This window comes from Caretta caretta, chromosome 6 (genome assembly GCF_965140235.1).
Source record: "Caretta caretta isolate rCarCar2 chromosome 6, rCarCar1.hap1, whole genome shotgun sequence".
Taxonomy (NCBI): Eukaryota; Metazoa; Chordata; order Testudines; family Cheloniidae; genus Caretta; species Caretta caretta.
The window spans coordinates 90038996-90057401 of record NC_134211.1 but is presented as its reverse complement, the minus strand read 5'-3'; the positions used below and the strand labels follow the sequence as shown (position 1 = coordinate 90057401).

The window sequence follows — 18406 nt, the reverse complement described above, 5'->3', positions numbered from 1 at the left end:
AAAGGGAATTTAGCTGATATAGAAGTGTAAAACTTGAGGTTGAATCTTTGTTTTCGTGTAACTTGTATGTGTTTGCATTATTACTTCATCTTGGAATCTGTGATTTTTTTTTCTGTTCAACTTTTTGTTTATTTTTACCCCAAATAGGTGTCTGTTGTGCAAACAGTGTGGCATGTGTCCCCCCCCAAAGTTAACTGACAATTGGGGGCCTATTTCACAATTTTGGGGGTGATGTCCCACACGGGAAAAGTCTAAGTGTCTGGTAGTTAAGAATTCGGTGTAGACAGATTTGGGGAGATTCGGGACTGGAAGGGCTGTTGAGGTCACTCTCCAAAGAGTAACTTGGCTGGTGGAAGCCAGGGTGAGACTTTTATGCTTGTGAGTTGGCTCTTGGTGTCAAGGCTTTGAGCGACATCAGCATAGCATTAAGGCACCCGAAGTTACAAGGCAGGTGGTGATAGAACCCGTGACAGGAAACAAAACAGGAAGGTGGGTGAAGGAAGCAGAGCTAGAGAGGTCAATATTCTTTAATCCGCTGTGCATTAATCATTGAGAAATGAAGAGCTAACCTCAAAAAGGGGTTGAATCCTCAGCCAAGTTGAGATGCTGAGATTCTGAGGAACTGCTGAAACCTCCTTTTTTCCCTCATATGCTATCATTCTATCGTTCTGTCCCCTCTGTCTTTTTTGTTTCTGAGGCACTGTGTGTTCCAGATTTGCTGGGTAGCCAGTTACCTGATGTATATCTCATTTCTCAATTGCATCTGGGAGGTCACCAGAACACCTTCCTGAAGGACATTCAGCCAGCACTGCTCATCTCCTACCACAGCACCTTAAACTGGGTCAGCCCCCTCCTCAAGGATATCACATCAGAATCTCATTGAGTCATATAAATGACCAAGACAGATGCTGTTGCAATTCCTTTCCTTTGGTGGTTTGGATTTTTGAAAAGAATACTGCATCATTGCTAGATAAACCATTCATGCCACCAAGACACAGTGGCCAGAGTCAGTGAAAAAGGCACCTGCCTTAATGACTTATGGGTGGGTGGGTGCATGAAGCCAGCCATGTATACATGTGGTACCAAGGAGGCGACAGTGTTCGTACTTGCTGTAGTATTTCATTGGTGACTGAAGCAGGTTGTAGGATAACTTATATTTAACTTAACAACAAGGGTTAAGTTAGAAACACAGCACTCCTGTTGCTGTTGTCTAGCCTGGCTGTATTCTCTGTCTCTGTGAGTGTGTCAGAACTGCACAGTGTCCTGTCTGATGTGTGGCATCTTTAAACTCCCTACTAAAGCTTAGACTTCTTATGTTGGACACCTTCCCTTTTAACAAACTGGTTTCTGAACAGTTGGCTTGTAAATCCCAGCGATTTAACATCTTTTATTTTGTATTTGAGAGGTCTTAGTCAATGTGTTGCAATATTTCAAAAGGATTCCAGATCTGCTGTAAAGCAAAATATATTTAGGCATGTCCATTATTTTATTTTATTCATTCACTTATATTGCAGTAGTGCCTAGGAGCCGCAGTTGTGGACCAGGGCCCCACTGTGCTAGGTGCTGTCCAAACACAAAAAAGGCTGTTCCGGCCTCAAAGAGCTGACAATAGACAACAGAGGGGTACAGGCAGCAGAGCACAAAACAATGAGATGATACTGGGCAGCATGATGGCCAGTGGTATTATCAGACAACTTGGTCTCTTTCACCTAATCCAGAATAGGATCAATCCATGAAGCATTCCTCCAGCGTATCTGTTCTCCCTTCATTCTTCTCTGTTAACTGCTTGTTTTCTTTCATGTTTCCATTTCTGGGCACCTTTAGCAGATGTTTGATTCATTTATAAAATGGTCCCACTTTCTTTGATCAGTGAATGTGAACATGGTGTCACTTCTTCAATCGCTGTAACTTGTTCAAGTCAACAACCATCTTGCCAAATTCTAAACTTTGTTTTTAATCTGTATGAAGGATTTATGCCTCTGTTATATCTTGTTTTGACTTGACTAATGTCTTGGACAAGATAACAGAGTTATTTGTCATGCTTTGGTTTTTAGTCTCATTTCTGGTAATTGAGTGTGTTTTATAAGTCAGTTATATAGCAATTCTACCAGTGATTTTCCACATTACAGCGGTGTTGCTCTGAACCTGAGTGGTACTAAATATGGATCTCCTCTTGCATCGCTTACTTATTTGACCAAGTGTCTGACTAGATGGACTCTACATTCTGCTAGTCCATTTGCTTATATATAACTTGGGCTAGATATCTCAGGTTGAAATCCATACTTTTTAGAAAAATCCAGAAATTCGCTGTTCTTGGACCATGGTCCAATGTTTGTTGTTTTCTGGGTGTCTGTTATGTGAAAAGATGGATTTAACGTCTTTGATCACAGCTGTGGTATCTGCAAGTGTCACCATTCTGGAAGGCTGCTAGAACAGTTCATTATAAGCAGCTGGTCCTGTTTTCCTTGGTAGTTCTAATATGTCCTCTGGAAATGTTGGTTGATCATTGGGTATCATAGGGCATAGGTGCCGACACCCTGGGTGCTCCGGGGCTGGAGCACCCATGGGGAAAAAATGGTGGGTGCTGAGCATCCACTAGCAGCCCCACCCCCCGTGCCTCCCACCCACCAGCGGGCCCCGTGGATCAGCATCTCCCCTTCCCTCCCCACACCTCCTGCCCGTCACAATCAGCTGTTTTGTGGCATGCAGGAGGCTGGGAGTGGGGGGAGGAGCGAGGACGCAGTGCGCTCAGGGGCGGAATTGGGTGGGAAGAGGCACGGTGGGGGTGGGGTGGGAAGAGACAGGGTGTGGGTGGGGCCTTGGGGAAGAAGTGAAGTGGAGGCGGGACCTGGAGCAGAGCCGGGGATTGAGGGCAACCCCCCTTCCCCCCGGCACTTTGGGAAATCGGCGCTTGTGTCATAGGGTCTCTGTTGGTGTTATATATCAGTGTACTTCGGGCAGGTCCCACACTAGCTCACCATTTCAGCAATATCACTGTTCCATTGTGGCCAGAATGGGACTTTCCCAGCTCTTCTTTAGGACTTCATCATCCCAAAGTGCTCTTTGTGAATTCTTCCCAATGGTTTCCATCTCCTCACTGTAGGAATTAAGATATTTGTACTTTGATGGGAACTTCTTTAATCAGTGAAAGCTCACTTTTTTATATTGGGAATATACAGGTGGAAAGTAGAGTAGAGCAGAACAATTACCTCCCATGTCTTACATATGACATTTCTGGTAATTCACCCAGAATGACATTTGCCTATTTTGAAACTGCATCAAATTGTTGACTCATTCAATTTGTGATCCACTCCCGGATCTTTTTCAGCAGTACTACTGCCCACCCGGTTATTTCCCATTTTGGATTTGTGCATTTAATTTTTTCCTTGGTAAGCACTTGTCGTTATTGAATTGCATCATGCTGACTTCAGACCAGTTTTCCAATTTATCAATGTCATTTTGAATTCTAATATTATCCTCCAAAATGCTTGCAATCCCCTCCTAGGTTGGTGTCATCCACAAATTTTATAAGCATGCTCTCCACTCCATTATCCAAATTTTTAATTAAACTACTGAATTAGTACCAGACCCAGGACAGACCCCTGTGGGACCCTACTAGATATGGCCTCCCAGTTTGATAGTGAATCATTGATAACTGCTCTCTGAGTTTGTTTTTTTCAATCAATTTGCACTCCCGTTATAGTACTTTCATCTAGATGACCTGATTAATTTCAGCTGTGAAGTGAGGATTAAAGAGAAAATTATGACACTCTAAACAGCCAGTGATGATGCCTAGGATCTCTCTTTTAATTTGTACATATGTATTCTCTGCTGCTGTCATGGTTCTCAAACCAAACGTTACAGCCAGCCATTCACTGTCTCATCTCGGTAACACTACAGCTCTCCACCCTCCTTTTGAAGAATCTTGTGGAGGTCTTGAGCCCTTTCAGTAGGGCAAAAAGTAGCAGCACTGTGCTGAGTTCAGTACATCCTTCAGATATTTTTAGGACATGTCTATACTTACAGCTAGATCGGCACTGCTGCAGTTGATGCAATGGTGTCGATTTAGCGCAGGGGGTCTCACAAGAAATTTTTTGGTGGCCTCAGAGTGCGGCCACTAACTCCTGCTGGTGGCCACTTTAAGGAAAAACAAATAGATATGCACATATACAGGTCCAGATCATTGTAATTTATTTATGTAGGTTTTTATTGCGGACTCAATAATAAAAAATAATGTAAGTTGTCTCTGTTCTTTACTGGATCTAAACAGAATAGAAACAAGTAATGTGCTTTGCATGTTCTTGTCTGTTGTTTGTTTGTTTGTTTGTTTCTTTTGCTTGTTTGGTTGGTTGTTTTTTATTTTAGACTTGTTAGCTAGTAAGTCTGTTTCTGTGAAAAGTGTTGTTTGTATGTTTGTTAACACTGCTTTGCGCTCCCCCGCCTCCCCAGTCACCACCCAGAAGTCTGTGGCCACATGTAGCCACAGTGGCCATATTTGGTGAAGACCTGCTAAATCAATGGCAGAACGCTCTCCTGTCGACTTCTGTACCGCAGCTCCCCAAGAAGCGTAAGGTAAGTCGGCCGGCGAGTGTCTCCTGTTGACACAGCATGGTGTAAACACCACTGTAAGTCAACCTAAGTTACATCAACTTCAGTTATGTAACTTACCTAACTGAAGTAGTGTAACCGAGGTGGACTTACAGCTGTAGTTTAGACCAGCCCTTAGTATTTCATGCTTTGGCTTCCATGCCCATTCTGAATCTTTATAAAAGAATTTTCTTAAGTGACTTGCCCAAGCTGCATAATTGGATGTGAATTCACTAATTCAACATACCTTGCTGTCTCTACTTTTTTATCTTTGGGCCGCTGCATATTTTTGTCACTGGAGTCTTAAACTCATCGAGCATTATACCCTTTTGGTCAGTTTCTCTCCTAAGTAAATTTCAGTTGTGTGAAATTCACTCATAGCCTTGTTCCATTTAAGATAGTTTTTTGCAGTTCCCAGGAATTTTCACACTCGTTCCTAATGTTGAGTAGAAGTGCTATAGTGCTGCACGAGGCTGCTGGGTTATCTACACCCACACTCGCTCCCGGGAGAGTCCCTAATTCTGGGACGTTGTGTGGTAAAAGGCTTCTGGTGCTGAATGTATTCCAAAAGGCAATCTAAAAAAGCAGTGTCTGCCAAAGAGTGTTTTGAAAGTGCAAATCTTGGAGCATTCTGTGTCCAAGGAAATGTGTCAAAACCCTGCCAGTGCAGCTAATCTTCTGAAGAATGTGGCTCCTGCCACCTCAGCAAACATTTTGTTCCTTGTAGGCATGTGGAAATGTTCCTTTTTAGTGTTTGCATTCAGCTCCGGGGGAGGGGGGTGTCAATGCACTACCTCATTCTGCATCCTTTTTTCCCCTCTACAATTTCTAAGGAATTTCTAAGCCATCTGTTGGCTCTTCTAGTCTACAAATGACTCTGCATCTTGTTTGTTGCTGGGAGACATCACTTTCCTGTGGACGCATCTTCATGGGACACAGGCACATCTTGGTTCTGGCTCGTTACCAGCATTGCTGTTCTGACTCCTCTCTGTGGCATTCTCTCTCTTGACTAAGCCAAGCACATCACATGTGTGCAAGCCCAACTGATGGCTGTCCTTGGTGTATTATGACAAACTCTTGTCTTGTTTAGCTCTTGTACCTTAATGACAGTTCACTCACTCTCTGGGAGCTGGCATTTGTTCCTCTCGTTGTTTGACTTTGACTTTGAAGTTAAATATTTGCTTTGTGTTGCTCTGCTTCCATTTATTACATTCACTTGCACTTCTGTATATATTTTGTATGTAGACCATTTGTGCATATCTTTAGTAGCTATTATTTTGATTTGGCAGAATCAGTCTTTTATATTTATGAAGAGCTCATCTTTAGTTGAGGGATTCTCACATTCTTCCTTTAGCCCATCATCCACTTTTCTGCTTTGTCTTCACATTTCTGCAAAAAGGTTGGACTTATTATTATTTCTGCGTTTGCCCAAATGCTTGACATTTGCTGTCCTCCTGACAGTTGCCACATTGCTAATATTGTTCCTTTTTTGAGTCCTTATCTGGAATATATCTTTCATAAGGAACACTTTTTTTCTAGGGGTACAATTATTCTTAAACCGATCACTGCTTCTTCACAACTTCCTCTCCCTTAAAATGCATTGTGGATATGCCACACTTCAGCATAGCCATTATCAAAAAATGTGCAATACTTATGGCTTATCTTCCATTTTATTAACTCTTCTGGCTTTCAGCTACAATTGAAATTGCTATTTGAATTTTTCGAGGTCTCCTCAGCATCCCCTACAAGAGCTGCTATGAGATTTATATGTTGCATTTGCAAAGGGTTTACTGCAGCCATTCTTAGTTCACCGTTCTCATTGTTGAAATTTGTGTCACTTACTTCCATTAAACATTTGCAGTCTAGTTGCAATTTACCAGCATTCCATTCTTTTCACATCTGGTTACATGTGGTATTTCATTGATAACTGAGGCAGGTTTTAGGACACCTGATTTATCTAATGATCAACAAGAAATAACTGTTAACTGCATCTGAGCAGCATGTACTTTGTGAGCTATCCTGGCTGTAGTTTTTGTCTCAGTCCTGCAGCTGGTTCCAGTCTGCATGTGTGTCTGTAAGACTCAACAGCAGTGTAGCCCCATAAAGCGTCCTGCAGGATGAGTGGCAACTTGAAATTTCTTTTCAAGCTTAACCCTTTTGTGCCAGATTAGTATACATCTGCATGTCTCTGTCTCAGTCTGCAAACTCCACTTTGTTTTGTGAACACCATTTTGATTGTAAAACTGTATCGTGCCTTCTCTGTTGTTTTTTACCTTCCATTTTGGACTGGGATTCTAGGAGGTGTTAGCAGTGCTTCCTAGGAGAGGATTAACAATGGAGCACAATCAAGAGTTGTTAACCTGGATGGTCAAATGAAAGAGCTAGCTGCTGCCCAGAGAAGCCAGAAGGGACAGGAGGAGGAAGATGATGATAGGAGGGTCCCGGAACCCTGAAAGGACACTGATCCAATCCTCATCTTCCCTATATGACAAAATCCTTATCACTCCTCACGTGTAGCTGCGAGGAAGCTGAGGCAGGGATTTCCGTGTGGGTTTTGTTGTTTTTCCATAGATCTGTATATCTCTTATGCTTGTCTGTGAGTGAAGTATGATGGGTTTAGAGATTCCTGTGCAAAGTCTGTGTTGCTTTACTTACTTGCTTTAATTGTCAAGTAGCCCTGACGGGTGAAATAGTATTCCAGAGGGTCCACAGCTTCAGGGAAACTCTGATAGAGTGAAGTAGCCACTAGGGAAACATGGGAGAGTTGGTACTAGTTTCAGGCCCTAGACATTTGGACTGCAGAGTCCAATACCTCAGAAGGGGAGCTGGAGAAAGGATATGCACCCTGAGATTGTGTCTGGAGGCCCAGAGCCAGTTCTTAGTCTCTGTCCACCCCCAGCAAGTCTGAGGGCACAGGGGATCCATCCTGGTGAGCATCTGCCTGGGGAAACTCATCCAGGATTCTAACACCTTTATTGCATAATATTATCTCCAGCTGGAAAAACTGAGGCACAAAGAGGTAGTGAGAGGGCTGGGGATAGAATTATTCTCACAGTACAATCATGTGAGGTTTTGGTGTGCTTTCCTGGGAGAATGTTTTAAAGCTCTGAAAAAACTAATGGGAGATAAATAATTGCTTGTTAGCCCCGATTACATTTGCTCGGCTTGGTTGGTCATTGGGTTGTGGTGAGATTACATTGTCTTCTAAATCAGATCCAGGGGATCATTGGTTAGCAGTGGCATTAACTGCTGGTAAAATGGTTGTTTATGTTTTGGTTAATGAGTTTGGGTTTGATAATGTAAATGGTATGAGAAAATTATGTGCAAAGTTGACTGATTTCAGTGTTGCAATAGAAATTAATTTTACAACTCTGAAAATGTAATGATCAGAGGTGATCATAATTTTGGCTTCAGATGGATCATTTTCCTTCCAAATATAGTATTTCTCACCCCAATAAATGTATTAATAACCTATGCATTGCACTCAATTTAATTGACAGGTGGTGTAAATTAACCCTCCTCAAAAAGGTGATTTACGTGGTTTGATTCTAACTGATCTATTAAATACAGGGTTGGTTTTTGTGTTGATTTCCGGGCAATTTAGGTAAAGTGGTTTCAGTTTGCTCTATTTTAGCTTCTGCTTATCTGATCGTTGCTCTACCTTTATTATTCTACAATTGCAGCCATGTTGGGAGTGTACGATAAAGCTTACTGAAAATGTGCCAATTCATCAGAGCAGTAAATACATCCCAGGTGTAACTCCATTCATTCCAGTAATGCATTTGGCTCAGACTATTTTGTAAAAGGGTAAATGTTTTCATTGTAAATGTTTTGGAAAAGAGAATTTTGATTATGGAATTTACAAAAAGTGGGATTTCTAATCAGAAAATCAGTTTTAGTAGAGAGACAGCAGCCTCAAGAAATACTTTAAAAACTTGGCTTTTCCCAAACATTTCATTTGTACTGTAATAGAGATTACCAGGTAAAGGGCAAGGTGAGTTTATAATTCTTTCAGTTTCAGGTGGGAAAGGAATCTATTAGGGCAAGGATTAAATGAATAAAAAAAGGAAGGAGGGTATATTGTTTCTTAAATCAGAAAAAATCACCAGTCTAAGTATGGTATTAATTAGTTCTTGTCTGTAAACTGCTTTGAAGATACACACTAACTGCATACAGTACTGTGCATGAAAGAATGACTAAAGATCTCTATCTTCTATACTGTTTAAACTGTAATCTCTTCTTAGGCGGGACCTTGCTTTCATACATGTCCATAAAGTATCTAGCTCAGGCAGAGCAAATCATCGGGACAGCTGCCTTAAAGGGCAAATTAGCTTTGCACCACTCATTTTCCTAACACATACTCAGAGTAGAGGGGCCATGAAGGGAGAAAAGTCCTGCATTCTGGCAATCATCAACATCAAAATGGTCTCTAGGGGCCACTATGGGCCAGGTATTCATATGTGCTCATTTCTCAGCACCCTCTGTTGGGGTCAGATTTTCAAGAGCTCAGCTCCCGTTTAGGCACAAACTGAGTGACGAGATTTTCAAAGGAGCTCAGTACATTGGATGCTGAACTCTTCTGAAAATCTGGCCAGAAGGGTCACCGTGAGAGCTGCTGAGTGCCCTCATGCCAAGCTGGTGTTGGATCCCCTCATTTCTGTAATCTTTTCTCACATCAGTCCTTACTGTCTGTTGGTCATTCTTGATGCTCTTCTTTGAATTTCCTCCCACTTAGCAACATCTTTCTGATACAGAGCCCTGTGGAAAGCGAATATCCCCTCCCTGCTCTATGAGCTGAACTCTGCATATAAAGGCCAAAATCATACTGAGCCTGATTTAAATCTGTTTACAGGTGATGGAAGTCTCTCAACTGGCTGAAAAGGCCTCAGGATCAGGCCCATTGTGTTTCATTACAGCTACCATACAGACAATGTTGTGTTACCTAGTCTTTCTTAGCCACCCCTAGTTTACTTTTAGGTTTCTCCCGCCCATCCTGGTCATTGGGTTTCAGTTTATTCCCCATAATTAGTTTTCCAGTTTTTTGGCTGGTGTCAGTTACAGGTCAGTGGCAATGAGAGAAAATTTCCTTGGATGATGAAGCATTTGGATGCGGTATGTGGAATGAGTCATAGCTCTGTCATTTACTGGTACAGGAGAACAAAGTTTAACACTTTTGGTGGTGGTGAGGGGATGCAGAGATCACCAGTGTGTTTGGGGGTGGGGGTGGGAGGACAGAGTTTGGAAGAAGGATAGATTTTGGGGGGGTGCAAAGATAGTTATGGGTGGGGGAGCATCTTGGGGCTATGTGTGAGGGGTTTGGGTTTACTCACACTACTCTTCTGATCAACCCTCTTTCAGCCCCTGCTTTCCATACTAATCCTGTTCAGATCCTGCCCCCTTCCTCCTCTAGCCACCACTGGTGTCTTCTCCTCTTCTCTATGGATTACAGGCCAGAGAGGCCTCCTGGAGTATGTCTACACTGCAGCGCAGAGGTAGACAGACTCGCACAAGTGAGGCTTGAGCTAGGACGCTGAGAATAGCAGTGTGGACGTTGCAGCCCCAGCAGAGACTGGAGCTAGCTGCCAGAGCTCAGACGTGGGGTTGGGTAGGCTTGAGAGCCTGAGCTGCTGTCCAAGCTGCAAGGTCCACACTGCTATTTCCAGTGCTAGCCCAGGCCTGTCTACCCATGCTGAGGCTTGCTTCCAGCTGCAGTGTCCAACATACCCTTAGTTACCTGGCACCAGGTACCACAGTGGTCATGGGTGGCTTGGAGGAGAAACTACAGCTCTGCCCCAAAGTGCTGCTGAGTTCATACCATGCACGGTGCAAGATGCACTCAGCCTGGAGTGAATAACACAGAGAGGGGAACTGACTGGCCCTGGGTCCCAGTATTGGTGGTAGCAGTAGGCTCAGAACCCAGGTTTGATGACTCCCCATTCTCTGCCTCAGCCAGTGAATCGCTCTTCCTCCATCTGCTCAATGTGTGAGATTTTCACATCCTGTGAATGCCAAATGAGGGCAAGTTACACCACTTTACTGCTCCCCTTGATTTTCTGAGCAACTTAGAGCTGCTATGCAGCTTGCATCATTCTTCATGTCACTGCTGCATTTAGGCCTACTGTGTATTTTATGATTAGCGAGTCACTGTTTCACTGGAACAGCTTCAAGCTTTTTCATCACTTGCTTATTTTTATGCCCTATGAAAGTGCAGCTCAGGCTGCAGGGACAAAAGTGCAATAACAGAGATGGACTTTTCCCAAGCCAGTGCCAAGTACAATGCATACATCACCATAGGTTAAAAGCAGAATTGCTGGCCAAACTTTAAACAGCCAGGTTTATTTACCTGCTCACAAGAGAATTTTGACAGAATCACAGAAATGCAGGGCTGGCAGAAACCCCAAGAGGTCATCAAGTCCAGTCCCCTGCACTCAAGGCAGGACTAAGAATTATCTAGACCATTCCTGACAGGTGTTTGTCCTACCTACTCTTAAAAATCCCCAATGATGGAGATTCCACAACCTCCCTAGGCAATATATTCCAGTGCTTAACCTCTTGACAGTTAGGAAGTTTTTCCTAATGTCCAACCTAACCTGCCCTTCCTGCAATTTAAGCCCATTGCTTCTTGTCCTATCCTCAGAGGTTAAGAAGAACCATTTTTCCCCTCCTCCTTGTAACAACCTTTTATGTAGTTGAAAACTGTTATCATGTCCCCTCTCAGTCTTCTCTTGTCCAGACTAAACAAACCCAATTTTTTCAATCTTCCCTCATAGGTCATGTTTTCTAGACTGTAATTATTTTTGTTGCTCTTCTCTGGGCTTTTTCCAATTTGTCCACATCTTTCCTGAAATGTGGCACCCAGAACCGGACACAATAATCCAGTTGAGGCCTACTCAGCGCAGAGTACAGCAGAAAAATTACTTCTCGTGTGTTGCTTAGAACACTCCTGCTAATACATCCCAGAATGATGTTTGGGGTTTTTTTGCAACAGTGTTACACTGTTGACTCTTATTTAGCTTGTGATCCACTATGACCCCCAGATCCCTTTCCACAGTACTCCTTCCTAGGCAGTCATTTCCCATTTTGTATGTGTGCAACTGATCGTTCCTTCCTAAATGGAGTACTTTGCATTTGTCTTATTGAATTTCATCCTATTTACTTCAGACCATTTCTCCAGTTTGTCCAGATTATTTTGAATTTTAATCCTATCCTCCAAAGCACTTGCAACCCCTCCCAGATTTGTATTGTCCACAAACTTTATAAGTGTAGTCTCTATGCCATTATCTAAAACATTGATGAAAATATTGAACAGAACTGGACCCAGAACTGATCACTGCGGGACCCCACTCGTTATGCCCTTCCAGCATGACTGTGAACCACTGATAACTGCTCTCTGGGAATGATTTTTCAGCCAGTTATGCACCCACCTTCTAGTAGCTCCATCTAGGTTGTATTTCCCTATTTTGTTTATGAGAAGGTCATGTGAGACAGTATCAAAAGCCTTACTAAAGTCAAGATATACCACATATACTGCTTCCCCCCATCCACAAGGCTTGTTACCTGTGAAAGAAAGCTATCAGGTTGGTTTGACGCGGATTTGTTCTTGACAAATCCATGCTGACTGTTATCACTTTACTTTCTTCTAGGTGTTTGCAAATTGATTGCTTAATTATTTGCTCCATTATCTTTCTGGGTACAGAAGTTAAGATGACTGGTCTGTAATTCCCCGCGTGGTCCTTATTTCCCTTTTTATGGATGGACACTATATTTGCCTTTTTCCAGTCTTCTGGAATGTCTCCTGTCTTCCATGACTTTTCAAAGATAATGGCTCAGATATCTCCTTAGTCAGCTCCTTGAGTATTCTAGGATGCATTTCATCAGGCCCTGGTGATTTGAAGACATCTAACTTGTCTAAGTATGGTAATTTTTGACTTGTTCTTTCCCTATTTTAGACTCTGATCCTACCTCATTTTCACTGGCATTCACTATGTTAGACGTTCAATCGCCACCAATCTTCTTGGTGAAAACCAAAACGAAGAAGTCACCTCTACCATTTCCACATTTTCTGTTGTTGTCTCCCCCCCCTCCTTGAGTAATGGGCCTACTCTGTCCTTGGTCTTCCTCTTGCTTCTAACGTATTTGTAGAATGTTTTCATGTTTCTTTTTATGTCCCTAGCTAGTCTGATCTCATTTTGTGCCTTGGCTTTTCTAATTTTGTCCCTATATACTTGTGTTATTTGTTTATATTCATCCTTTGTAATTTGACTGAGTTTCCACTTTTTGTAGGACTCTTTTATTTTAAGTTTTAGATCATTGAAGATCTCCTGGGTAAGCCAGGGTGGTCTCTTGCCATACTTCCTATCTTTCCTACGCAGTGGGATAGTTTGCTCTTGTGCCCTTAATAATGTCTCTTTGAAAAACTGCCAACTGTCTTCAACTGTTTTTCCCCTCAGACTTGCTTCCCATGGGATCTTGCCTACCAACTTCCTGAGTTTGCTAAAGTCTGTCTTCTTGAAATCCATTGTCTTTATTGTGCTGTTCTCCCTCCTACCATTCCTTATAATCATGAATTCTACCATTTCATGATCACGTTCACCCAAGTTGTCTTCCACTTTCAAATTCTCAACCAGTTCCTCCCTATTTGTCAAAATCAAATCCAGAACAGCCTCTCCCCAGTAGCTTTCTCCACCTTCTGAAATAAAAAATTGTCTCCAATACATTCCAAAAACTTGTTGGATAATCTGTGCCCTGCTGTGTTATAGTTAGAAAGCTTTTCCTAATATCTATCCTAAATCTCCCTTGTTGCAGATTAAGCCCATTACTACTTGACGTACCTTCAGTGGACATGGATAACAATTGACCACAGTCCATGTATAACCCCCTTTAAACATAGTTAAAGACTTGTTATCAGATCCTCCTTCAGGCATCTTTTCTCAAGATTAAACATGCCCAGTTTTATTTTAATCTTTTCTCATAGTTCAGTCTGTTCTAAACCTTTTATCATAGTGCTCTATACAAAGTGAAATGGGTATAGTTTCCCTATAGTGCACTGCAAAATGCCACCTCCCCTCAGCAAAGGGGGAAGGAGCATTTCAGAAACCCAATAAACATCACCTTGGCTGGCTTAGTTTGTACATGTCTGTGTTTTATTTCTTGTTTTGTTTGAAATGCCCTGTACCACAAGAATACAATTTATTTATTTAACAGTTTTTCAGGAGCAGATAATAGTTGAGTAAAATAGATACTGTTTATTGCACTGTCTGACTATAACTCCCTGCATCATTCGTACAGCCTCACTCTCCCTCCGGCTTCCCCATATAATCGCAGCCACAGAAACAGGGTGGACTTTGACCATGTGTCTGGTTGCAGCTTGTGGATACCCAGTGGAAGCTCTTTCTCAGCTCAACCAGTTACATTTTAGGGTCTTTCTCAGTGACTTTTCCTTTAATCGTTTCCTACATATTTTCTGGTGCAGCATGATTTTATAATATGTTTGTAATAGTTCAAAAATTGATGCAGTCAGGTTAATGAGAGAGAATAATGCCCCCTGTTCGGCATGAACTATACTGCCAGGCTGTGATTCAGTGTTTCTTCCGTAGCGTCATAGTTTCACTGTAAGGTAATGCCCGTGTTTGCCCAGAAACATAGTTCCATGCAGCGTTTCACCATTTATCTGAATTGATCCCTGTGCAATTTGTTTTGCTCTAGAGGCCAGAGACCTCTGTTTCCCAAGAGGAATGTGACTGTCTAAGAGGCGCTGTCCCCTCTTGAGTAGGACTACCTTTTGTAGCAGCTGCCTGCTATTTAGTTTATCTGCCTATGCAAAGCTTTGCTGTGTGTGGTACATAGTGAGTGGGAGCTGTGTGATGCAGCTCTCATTAGTGTGAATGAATGGTGGACTCGGCTTCATGCTTATGCACACTTGTTGAGGCACTTACCTCTGTGTCTTGTTTTAAACTAATCTCAGGTGTTTAGTAACCACATGCATCCCAAGTTTGCATTCCAGCATCTCCTACACCATGTGAAGTTACAGTAGTACAGGACTGGATCAATGACTCTTACACAAGGCATGAATTCCCTACAGGGTTTCTAGGGCATCTGTCCTAGAACCTCTTTCCTATTTAAAGGCTAGATTGTTACATTGCTGACCATGTGTGGGAGATGTTGCTGAGCATACACTAGCCTAAGCAGTAACTGCAGCCCCCCAGGCTCTCTAAGTGTGAGAGGCCTGGAGTGTGACACACCCATAAACCCAAATGCCATTGTCTTGCTCGCCTGGGCATCCATCCCCATAGTTTAAGTACTGCTGTCATATTGGCTGGTTAGAGTAAGCCTGGATGTAGGTTTCCTATGACTACCTCACGTGCTAAAGAGCTGTGGCCTAGTTTCCTAGTTAAAGAAGGTGGGGCGGCTGTTGGGGTTTGTTCCCGGCATGTGTTCCCTTTGCATTTCCAGGGGAGAGATCACAGCCCTTGCTTAGAGGCAAAGCGATTCATTAACACACTGATTGGTTTTTCCAGCCCACTGAGATACTTATATGGCTTGGTCCAGGGTCTGTCATCTTAGAGTGTGAGGGGACGTGATGGGCACAAGGATTATGCAGATAAAATGGAGAAAGAGTCCTGCAGCTCTTCTGAGGGCAGCATGTATCCATCCAGCCTGCTTTAGGCTCTGCTTATCTCCAATGGTAGCACATTAGGGGTGAAGGGTGAGGCGATAACCGCAGAAAGCACTTCAGAAGTTTTACACTCCCCTCTCACTACACAAATTACACCACTAAACTATTCAGGCTGAACTAGCCAGCAGCCTTGGGGAGATGGGACCTAGATTCAGCAGCTCCCTCCTTCCTCTCTTCTCCCTCCTGTGGGGCTCAACTTTCCCTTAGTGACTCAAAAATGGTCCCACCAGTAGCACTGTAGGACAAGCCCTTTTGCAACAAAGAGAAGGCTCCTTCCAGGGACCTGTGGCTGAGGCCACTGATGTTAACCGCTTCTGAGGGCCTCTACAGCCAGGTCTGTACCTGGGTGCTGTGCACAGAAAAGAGGCATGGCCATGCTCGCTCAGAACACAGATCAGTGCAGCTGCCTGCAGAGCTCCAGGTGGAAGTGGCATTGACAGGAAGTGAATCCAGGGTGTTGGCCACAGTGCTGGGTAGAGTCCATCCCAGCTTGTGCGTAAAATTACCTGATGCTACACAGCCAGAACCAGCTGCCAAAATGCAGCATGTACTCAGAGCTGGCTACACGCCAACCATACGTGTTTCCCAGCTCAGGTCACGGAGCATTACATGGATGTTTTATACAGCTGAAGTCTGTTTCGAGAGCAGCTGGTGATCAGCACCGGAGTCTGTTCCAAGCACAAGGCTGCTGTCCATTCTTGGCCTTGAGGAAGTGGATGCACATCTCCCAAGTGGCTGCTGGCTCTCCCACCTGAGCCTTGTATTGGGTGGTTCTGTCTGTTCTCTAACGTGGTTGATCCAGAAAGGGAGTGAGTGTAGCAGTGGCAAATGTAGTTTGAATGACAGTCCTGGACAATGATGCCTGCTGCTCTCATGGAGATCAAGCTCCACGATACTGTGTGCTAATGTGCCTCAGCCTTGCCTCAGAGGTGCTACTTCTAGGGGATGACCTGCTCAGTCAGTTCATGGCCTTTCTCCTCAGACTGCCAGCAAGGGCTCACTGAGTGCCAGTCGTGCTGGTAGGTTTAGGATGCATAAATTAACCAAGACTCTTCGCCCTCCCTCCCCAAATCTGGTGCCAGAAGATAATTTTGAGCCATCACTGTGTCGGGCTGGCTTTGAACAAGTGCCCTAGAAAAGGTAGTCACTGAAACTCCTTCCCCGATTTCTTCAGCCACCGAAGTTCCCCTCTGACGGCTGGAGTTGTGGTAGTTCCCACCTCAAAAGCCATTCTAGAAACCTGGTTAAAGGTGGGGAGTGGGACAGGCACAAACCCTTCCCCATGAAAGTTTCCTGAAAAGAAATATTTTCTTTTGGAGCCAGCCCCATGAGGCCTCACGAGGCCACAGAGCATTCTGAGATGGGCTGTTGATTATTTTTGGGGTGGAAGGGAGGCAAGGGACATGGCCAATTGTATGTGGGAGTCAGGGATTAAATGACTCCATTTAAATGTGTTTTCAGTTGGCATCAACTGGCAGCTTCCTAGGCCTGCGGTACATAGTTTTCTCCAAAGGACAGTTCCCTTTGTTCCCAACTAGTGGGTGGAGTAAAGTCCCAGCATCTCTGGGGGCAAACATCCATTCTCTCAAAAATGGATGGGTAATCCTTGGGTGGGAGAGGGGGGTATTTACATTTGGGCCCCATTATTGCAGACAGGTATTTGTGTCACATGAGTGGGGGAAGGACTATTTACTGAGTTGACGCACTGCATGGTGGAAATGGGGGGATTTTAATTAGCACCATGGGTGAGGTTGCAGAGACTATCATATGAATCCAGCACCGGAGCAAAATGTCAGGCTCCTCCCCGTGAGGGGGGGGGGGGGATCTCGCATTCTCAGAAACATGTAGCCTCCCACTTGCCAAGCCTGGGGGAATGTGGGATTGCCCCAGGCGTGGAATAGCCAGGCGTGATGACACACTGTACAAGATCGCCAAATATCTTCCATGGGCAGGAACATCTTTCCCCATCGGAAGTGGGGCCTCTATGTACATGTGTTCTATGTGGCTAGAGGCGTGCAGGAGGCAACCGTTTTCGAGTGAAGAGGTCCCATGAGGCTCTTCTCTAAACAAGCACCTGCCCCATGGGCCTGCAAGCTGGCACGAGATGACAAACAGCAGGAGCTGCCCTCTCTGCCTCCTCCCTCACAACACCAGGAGATGAAGTCTATTGCCTCTTTTCTTCCTCATGTCCTGCTTCAACCCCCCACATCACCCCTCCAGAGTTGGTGGAGGGAGCTGGGGAACAGGCTGGCCCGGATAGGGCAGAGAGCGTAACTGCTCAGGGGCCCACATTCCCTTCAGCCCCTTCTGCAAGTGCAAGAGCGCGTGCACGCTCTGGTACTTCCTACAGAGAAAATAAAAACAGAGAAACAGGTGACTGATTAAAAGAGTTTCCCCCTCTGTACATGAGATTCTGCAGACAGGCAGGCAGGCAGGCAAGCAGGCCGACAACTGGACATTAAATAATTCTTCCATAATAAATTATTGGAGATAAAAGCCGGCCCCTGCTGCTGTTTGGATTGCTTTGTGTCTGCGTCTTTGTTTCTAGTTTGTTCCCCGGCCTCTGCGGGCTGGCACCAGGGCTGTCAGACCTTGGCCTCTAGCATTTCTAGGAAGAGTTTGTGCATGGGGACCTTGCCCTGCAGTTTGATGCTGTAGAAGTGCTGCACGGCTTTGGCGGCCGTCTGCCGCAGGAGGGGCAAGGTCAGCAGCAGCTTGCCCGCCCGCCGCGGCTCCTCGTGGCGCTGACTCAGCTCGTAGTCCTGCAGGGCTTCATGGAGAAGGTCCTGGAGTTTTTGCACCGCCTCCATGTCCTCTATGTGCATGGAATCTGTGAGGGGGCAGACAGATAGCAAAGAGCAACGGTCAAAAAACAGAACTGCATTTTTAATTTGAATCTAAGGCTTTGTCAATGCTGTGGCTTCTGGAAAGTAGCTCCTGGGTAGGAAGCATCAGGGCCCCTGTGAGAAGAGCTAGCAGGGCTGCTGCTGGAAGTGGTGGGTGCGCCCCCCAGTGTGGTTCCCTGTGCCAGGCTTTGCAGCACTCTAGCGGTGGGTGCTCAGGGGCCAGTAGGGCTGCAAAGGGTGGCTGGTGAATTGCATTATAACCAAACCACTTCTACAGGTGGGCTAGAGAGCTGTGCAA

General features: G+C 44.4%; 1 protein-coding gene across 3 annotated transcripts in view; it reads right to left on the bottom strand.

Moving 5' to 3' along the window:
• Window positions 1–13708: 13708 nt before the first annotated feature.
• Window positions 13709–18406, bottom strand: part of ESRRB (estrogen related receptor beta) — a 170573-nt gene continuing 165875 nt past the window's right edge. For all 3 annotated transcript variants that reach the window (XM_075129794.1, XM_048855573.2, XM_048855571.2), the window contains one exon: window positions 13709–18092. In XM_075129794.1, the coding sequence (XP_074985895.1) occupies window positions 17848–18092 (245 nt within the window). In that variant the 3' untranslated portion in view covers window positions 13709–17847. The remainder of the gene's footprint in view (window positions 18093–18406) is intronic.